General features: G+C 40.2%; 1 protein-coding gene across 1 annotated transcript; it reads left to right on the forward strand.

Moving 5' to 3' along the window:
* Positions 1 to 397: 397 nt before the first annotated feature.
* Positions 398 to 3,221, forward strand: CDKN2AIP (CDKN2A interacting protein; the record flags this gene model as incomplete). The annotated part of the gene is made up of 3 exons (XM_080709873.1): positions 398 to 669; positions 1,360 to 1,490; positions 1,882 to 3,221. 3 exons carry the CDS (start codon positions 398 to 400, stop codon positions 3,219 to 3,221), a joined length of 1,743 nt encoding a protein of 580 aa, XP_080565999.1.
* Between the last annotated feature and the right edge of the window lie 5,038 nt (positions 3,222 to 8,259).

Consider the following 8,259-nt stretch of genomic DNA (forward strand, 5'->3'; position numbering starts at 1 on the left):
CAAAGCGAGGCGGGACGCCCCGGCTCGGCGAGGCTTGGACGCCGGCGGACCCTCGGGCGCCCCGCCCTCAGGGCGGGGAGTGCGGCGCCATCCCGCCCGGCCCCGCCGCCCTCCGCCCCTGGCTGCGGCCGCGTCGCCGCAAAGCCTGCTGGGAGAGCCGGCCCGCACCGGAAGTACGCGCGCGGCGGCGCCCAGGCTATAAAAGGGCCGGAGCCGGCGGCAGGCGGAAGTGGGCGGTTCGGCGGCTACGAGCGCTGTTGTTGGTGTCGGGCCGCTGGCGGGGCGTTCTCCCGAGCGCCGCCGGTGCAGGCCGCAGTGACAGGGCCCTCGGCCCCGCGCACCCCGCCTCTCCCCGGTGCAGTGTCGGCTCGCGCCCTCCGCGTCCTGCAGGCCCAACATGGCGCAGGAGGTGTCGGAGTATCTGAGCCAGAACCCGCGGGTGGCCGCCTGGGTGGAGGCGCTCCGCTGCGAAGGCGAGACCGACAAACACTGGCGCCACCGCCGGGAGTTTTTGCTCCGCAACGCCGGGGACCTGGCCCCGGCTGGCGGCGCTGCCTCAGCCAACACGGACACAGCAGCCGACGCCGAGAGCGGGACCCAAAGCCGGCCGCTGCAGCAGCTCATCTCGTTTTCCATGGCCTGGGCAAATCACGTCTTTCTGGGGTGCCGGTGAGTGAGGAAGCGTCCCTAACCAGCCCTCTGCCTTTGGTCTTCGGCCTCCAGACTGGGGACTGGGCCGGAGCCCTCCGCGGGAGCGTCCTCGGTGGGGAGGGGAAGTTGTGAAGCGCGGGAATCCGCGGTGCCGGCCGCCCTCTAAGGGCGAGAAGGGCGTCCCTGCCAGCTTCCGACATAATTAACAATCTGTAGGTACTCCTGTTTTGGGGGGGAGGCTGCCGGTGCAGTCGACGTTGAGCCGACAACGCTCTAGCAAATGAACGCTAGGTTTAAAGGTTAGTAAACAGAGACCCGCCTCCCAGACCCGAAGGCATTTGTGTATGGGATTCCAGGAAACAAAGTTCTTGGCGGTTGGTACACTTTGATTACAACCAGGAAATGCAGTTCCTGTGGCCTGTACCACAAATAGTAGCTCAGGAGGAAAAAAGACTTTTTTTTTTTTTTTTTGGTGGTACTGGGGTGGAACCCCGGGGCTTTCTACCTCCGGGCTATACTCCCAGACCTATTTTATTTATTTGGAAACAGGGTTTCACTAAGTTGCAGAGGCCCTAAGTAGCTGAGGCTGGCTTCGAACCTGTGCCATCCTCCTGTCTCAGCCTCTTGAATGCTGGGATTACAAGTGTGAGCCGCCACGCTCGGCTTAAAAAACACTTTTTAAAAGTGACTTTTTTCTTTCTTTTTCAGGTACCCTCAAAAAGTTATGGATAAAATTCTTAGTATGGCTGAAGGCATCAAAGTGACAGATGCTCCAATCCATACAACAAGAGACGAACTGGTTGCCAAGGTGAAGAAAAGAGGGATATCGAGTAGCAATGGTTAGCAGATCATAGATGTGAACATACATAGGAGTTTAGAAAATGTGTTTGATATAATTAGGAATTTTTGTTAATACTAATTTTTAACAGTTAAGCAAGAATTTACGTTATTAATTAAGTTAGAATGTTAAACCTAAATTATTGTCTTGTGTTTCAGCCTCTAAATTTGATAGTTTCCTTTTGCTTTAGATTTTGAAATACCCAATGTTGTTTGATTTTTTTTAATATTAGAAAGTAATGGTTATTCAGTATTTTAAGAAAATTCTACACTTGTAAGAGAAACTACTAATTATGCTTATTTTCACCTTGTTATTTTATTTAAATGAGTATCTTGTCAGCTGATATGTATGAGGTATTTTTAGTCAAATATATGTGTTTTTCTTCTTTTTAGAAGGGGTAGAAGAACCATCCAAAAAGCGCATTATAGAAGGAAAAAACAACTCTCCAGTTGAGCGAGATCTTGCAAAAAATTCTGCCAAAACAGAACGTACATCAGCTCAGCAGGAAAACAATTCATCATGTTCGGGGTCATCCACTAAATCGGAGAGTAGTGGGAACTCAATTCGGAGCTCAGGCGTCTCCAGTCAGAATAGTTCGACGAGTGAGGGAGATCGGTCTATTTCCAGCCAAAGCAGCAGCATTATTTCCTCTCAGGTAACAGCAGCAGGATCTGGAAAAGCTTCTGAGTCAGAAGTTCCAGATAAACATAGTTCAGCATCATTTGTTTCTTCCTTGCTAAAATCCAGTGTGAATAGTCATGTAACCCAACCCACTGATTCCAGACAAAGTGGATCACCTAAAAAGAGTGCTTTGGAAGGCTCTTCAATCTCAGCTTCTCAGAGCAGCTCAGAGATTGAAGTACCCTTATTGGGTTCCTCTGGATGCTCAGAAGTAGAGTTGCCATTATTGTCTTCTAAACCTAGTTCAGAGACAGCTTCAAGTGGGTTAACTTCCAAAACTAGTTCAGAGGCAAGTGTTCCATCATCGGTTTCTAAAAACAGTTCCTCATCAGGTACATCATTACTAAGTCCCAAGAGCAGCTCAACAAATACATCACTACTAACTTCCAAGAGCACTTCCCAAGTAGCTGCCTCACTGTTAGCTTCCAAGAGCAGCTCTCAGACCAGTGGATCTCTGGTTTCCAAAAGCACTTCCTTAGCAGGTGTGTCCCAGCTAGCTTCTAAGAGTAGTTCTCAGAGTAGCACCTCACAGTTGCCTTCTAAAAGTACTTCACAGTCAAGTGAGAGTTCTGTCAAACTTTCTTGCAAGTTAACCAATGAAGATGTGAAACAGAAGCAACCTTTCTTCAATAGACTGTATAAAACAGTGGCATGGAAGTTAGTAGCTGTTGGTGGCTTTAGTCCCAATGTGAATCATGGAGAGCTCCTAAATGCAGCTATTGAGGCTCTGAAAGCAACACTAGATGTGTTTTTTGTCCCATTAAAAGAACTAGCAGATTTGCCTCAAAATAAGAGCTCACAAGAAAGTATTGTTTGTGAATTGAGGTGCAAGTCTGTGTATTTGGGCACTGGCTGTGGAAAGAGCAAAGAAAATGCAAAAGCAGTTGCATCGAGAGAAGCATTAAAGTTATTTCTCAAGAAGAAGGTGGTGGTAAAAATATGTAAAAGGAAATACAGAGGCAGTGAGATAGAAGATCTAGTACTCCTTGATGAAGAATCAAGACCTGTAAACTTACCTCCAGCATTGAAACATCCTCAAGAATTACTATAATATGTCCAAAATATCACTGCACACAGTATCTGGTATTTGAAGAGAAAAACTGGTGTACTTTTGTACAATATAAAACAGGCTTTCACAAATTTTGTATTGCTTTTTTCCAGTTTTGCAGAAAATTTACATTCTAGTTCTCTTCATAAGTAGGAGTTGTAAATAGTTTGTGAATGACAGTACATGTTAAAAGGTATGCATTAACAGCATACTAGTATGCTGTTTTACTTGCTGATGAAAATACTGTCTTCTATTTTTAATGATGCACTAGGTACGATGTGTAGTTCTATAGAGTCAAAATTTTTGTACTACTTTCAATTTGGTGGAAATGTATTAAGTTGTCTACCATGCATTTTTTTTTTTTAGCTGAATAAATCACATCAAAGGAAAAAAAGGGGACCATGGTATTTGAATGTTTGAAAATTCTGTGAAACTAAGGGTTTAAGAATGTTGCCCATAGTGTTAAATATGTCTGTTAAAGAATAAAAGAAAAAATAGTTGCCTGAAACTATTTTTATGAGAAGTTGTAAGCATTTTTTAGATATAAAGCATTATAAAGTACTTATTGTTATTTTATTCTGAAGTTGTTTAAAATTCACCATGATTTTGACCACTGCTGATTCTTTAGGCGGGTTAATTTATGTTTTGAGGTAAAATACAATTTACACTTTTTCTTAAAGGCATAAATGTGGGTTTCTATATTAAGCATATTTTGTGACTACTATTAACAGATTGATTTGTTTAGATATTAAATGCTTTAAGCTATTTTACCTTTTGAGTTGTGTGGTTTTTTTCTTTCCCTAAGTCAGAATCAAGTGTTGCAAATAGGCTCCCACTATTCATAGTAAATTACAACCAAGTGATTTTTATAGTGATGTACAACTTTTTCTGTGTAGGGAAATTATACAATTTTCATACCTAGAACTAGATGGGTTTTGTGTTTACATATCTCTGAAAAATATTGAGAATAGAGACCCATGTTTAGTTCTTTGAACTTATTCAGTTGAAATACATGTTAGGAATGAAGTGGAATCTTGTTTCTGTGTCTTAGATGATTCTAACTATATTGATCTACTGTTATGTATTTTCTTCAAGCTCAGGCCTAAAATGTTTGGTTCTATTTGTGGCCTTCCAGCTTCCTAGATGCTGTTATTAGGTGCTAAATGTTGAGCAATATTAGTGATACTGTACAGAGAGATGGCCATTTATGGGTCAGTTGTATTGGGCATAAGCACAACTTATATAGAACTTATTCCTGTATTCTAGGAATAATAGACGAGGATACTTTATGCTTGAAATGAAATAATCAGGGACACTAATTTTACTAGAAAACCTTTAAAAATAATTTTTTTAGGGTGTTTTGTATACCAGTGCTAAAATTTGTGTTCCACAAATGGGTTACCTTTTTTATATTTTGGAGAAGAATAACATGAATGTATTGTGAAAGTACTTTTTTTTTTTTCCTGGTACTTGGAGGAGGGAGTTGAATCTCAGAAGTATTCTATCTCCAAGCTATACCCCTAGTTCTATATAATTTTTTATTTTGAAATGGTCTTGCTAGATTGATGACAATCTCACTACTTGTTTTGAGTTTATCCTCGAATCTGCGATCCTTTTGTCTCAGATTCCGAAGTATTGGGTGTACAGGTGTGTGCCAACACGCTTAGTTGTTGTGAAAGCCCTTTTAATTGCTCAATTTCCTAATCTTGGAATGTGAATTTTGTAGGACAATGCTTACTAGAAAAACAAGCCAAAAGTTAGAATACATTTCTGAAATAGAGTGAAATAGGTGATTTGGTAATTTCCTAAAATGGCTTGTCTTATGTTAATATAAAGGTTTTATTATTTTTTTTATTTTTTATTTTTTGGTGGTAGTGGGGTTCCTGGAAACCCTTCTACCTCCAGGTTACACTCCCAGATTTTTTTTTTTTTTTCTTTTTTGGAAACTGAGTCTCCTAAACCAGTGAGGCTGGCTTTGAACCTGCAGGATCTTCCTGTCTCCGCCTCCCAAGCATGGGGATTACAAGCATGCACCACCACACCCAGCTAAATATTTTAAATTATAGTAACCTTTTCAAGTGAATAAAGCTGCCTGGTATAAGAACAAATGTTTTACTTTTAAACATTATAATCTTATTTTGAAACAAAATTGAAATTCTTCAAGATAGTATATGCAGAAGAAAGCTTTTGGATCTATTATTATTAAGGTAGAATATTGGTTCCATATTAATAGACATGGAATTTCTGGAAATTTAAACTTAACATTAGTTCATCTCTGAAATAGGACTAGTAGTTGCCTCATGAAGCTATGAAGATTAAATGAGATAAAGAGCTGAGCATAGCGCTGGCATATCATAGTTTACAAAATTTAAAATGTATTCTAATTTCTTATGAGGAAATTTAATATTCCTCAGATTTTCTTTGGGCCAATTTTTTCAAATGAAAAAAGAGAAAAGTAATTTGGTCAAAGAATCTGAGTCCTTGTCTTATTTCAGAACCCAAAGTCTTAAGTATGTTCTATTGCTTATTCTTTCTCACCTCTGTCTACAATGATTCTGGAAAACTACATCAGAATGTGACTATCAGTTTTGTTTAGTGAGCATGACATCTTTACAAAGCCCCTTGAAGTGACTTCAGGAATTCTGTTAATTCTCCATAGTATTTGCATGTCCTGAATATTGTCCAGTGTATCATTCTATATTAGGTGCAATTGAAATTTGTAAAAAGACAGCAATCATAGTCGGGCTTAGTGAATAAATTATCAAAATATGAAATGCTGACTTTTTTTTTATGGGACTGGGGATTCAAACTTAGGGGCTTTCTACCTCTGAGCTATACCCCCGGCCTGATTTTATTTATTATTTTGAAAGAAGATCTTGCTAGGTTGATCAGTCTCATTACTTGCTGAAATTGTCCTGGAACTTGGCAATCCTGTCTTAGCCTCCCAAGTACTGAGGTTATAGGCAGTAGGGCACCACACCTGGCTAAAATACTGGTTATTTTAATTCAGTGAGGTGAGGCATCTAAGACAATTTTTCTTAATGGTAAAGTTAGAAAGTTCACTTTGAAGAATAGTATTTTTTTAAATCAAAATTCTTGGAGCTTGCCACTGCTGCCATTGGCTAGGATAAATTATAGGATATGTGTAACACAGAGGTCTTTGATAGTAAAGATCTGGGCCCAGATGTTAAAGGACAATTCTCTGTGGAGGAAAGCTTTTCTTGGTACAAGTATTTTGTTTCTTGGACTTGTGAGATAATGTCAGTCGGTAACCAAAGCAAATAGCAACTGGGATTCTGGTTAGTCCTATAGATACTGTATTATTACTGTAGTTTAAGGGGAATTTGTGTAGTTTGTCATAAAAATTATGCTAAAGTTCTATCTAAATTGAGCCATTTTGTAATCTAACATTGACATAATTCTGGAAATCAATTTCCACATGATTTTTAATGTTTTCTGTTAATGTTTTCTGTGGCTGATGAATATTCTCTACCATTTGAGCAAAAGTAGATGAATACAGAAGTTATCAAACCTTTGTATCTTTCCAACTTTCTGATACCAAGAAAATTAGTAATATTAGATTCTTCACATTTCAGCTTTTAATATCTTTTCATTTTGTGACTAGAGGTGTGGCTCAGAGGTGGGACACTTGGCATGTGTGAGGGCCTGTATTCAATCCTTAGCACTGCAGCAACAACAAAAATACATTTCTTGTCTCCTTTAAGAATAAAACATTAAGCCGAGCGTGGTGGCGCACGTTTGTAATCCCAGCATTCGGGAGGCTGAGACCTGGAGGATCGCGGTTCGCGGACAGCCTCGGCTACTTAGTGAGGCCCTCTGCAACTCGGTGAGACCCGGTTTCAAAATAAAGAATAAAAAATAGGGCAGAGGGTGTAGCTCAGAGGTCAAATGCCCCTGGGTTCCATCCCCACACCCGCAAAAACAAACAAACAAAAAAGAATAAAACATTAAAAAGGTTATCTGCAAATGGATATGAATTACTAAAAAACTGTTAAGTTTCTCATGTTCTGTTCCTTTGCTAGTGCAGTAAACAAGGCCCCAAATTAAATTGACTTTAACCCAGAAGAAAATGAAAGTAATAGTATAAAAGGGTTAGAAGACTTTTTTTTTTTTTTTTTTTTTTGGTGGTACTGGGGGTGGAACCCAGGGGCTTTCTACCTCTGGGATATACTCACAGACCTATTTAATACTTTATGTGGAAACAGGGTCTCACTAAGTTGCTGAGAGCCTCAGTAGCTGAGGCTGGCTACGAACCTGTGTGATCCTCCTGCCTCAGCCTCCCAAGCGCAGGGATTACAAGTGTGCGCCACCACACCTGGCTTTCAAAGACCTTTTTTTAATGGAAACTAGAGATTTCATATACCAGCACTAGAGCAATCAAATGTGCCAAACTACAAAACTATTTTGAAATGGAGCTATGATCTATTTAGCTTGAATATAAAGATAAATGCACAAAAAGGTGTGTTGAAAGGATAAGAATTACCTAAGTGTTTTGTACCAAGGCTTAGATACTTCAAAATGGCAAAACCTGAATTCTGAGTATGTAGTCAGAGTGTTTTAGTCACATTTCTTCAAAGAAAATTAGAAGTATTTGGTATATAAAAGATGAGCACACTTGATCAAAGATTAGAGGCCATTCCCACAGCTGAATTTCTTCTACCTTCCCTTTTCAATTTTTGAGGCACCTCGTTGAACTATGACCAGAAGGGGATTTAGCAACCATGAGGCACAGTGTAAATAGCTGCTTCTTGCAACAGTATTGAAGTGTTGGTTGTAGGTAGAAGCTACAGTTTACAAAGTAGTACTAATCTAAAGTAATATGCCAACCTGGCACAATGGCATATGCCTATAATCCCAGTACTTGGGTGGCTGACAGAATTGCAGGGTCAAGAATGGCTTAAGCAACTTATTGAGGCTCAGCAACTTAGACCATTTTTCAAAATAAAAAAGGCTGAGGGTGTAGCTTGGTGGTAGAATGCCCCTTGTTTCCATCCCCAGTACAAAAAAAAAAGTAATATAC

Source organism: Muscardinus avellanarius, assembly GCF_963383645.1.
Source record: "Muscardinus avellanarius genome assembly, chromosome: 14".
Taxonomy (NCBI): domain Eukaryota; kingdom Metazoa; phylum Chordata; class Mammalia; order Rodentia; family Gliridae; genus Muscardinus; species Muscardinus avellanarius.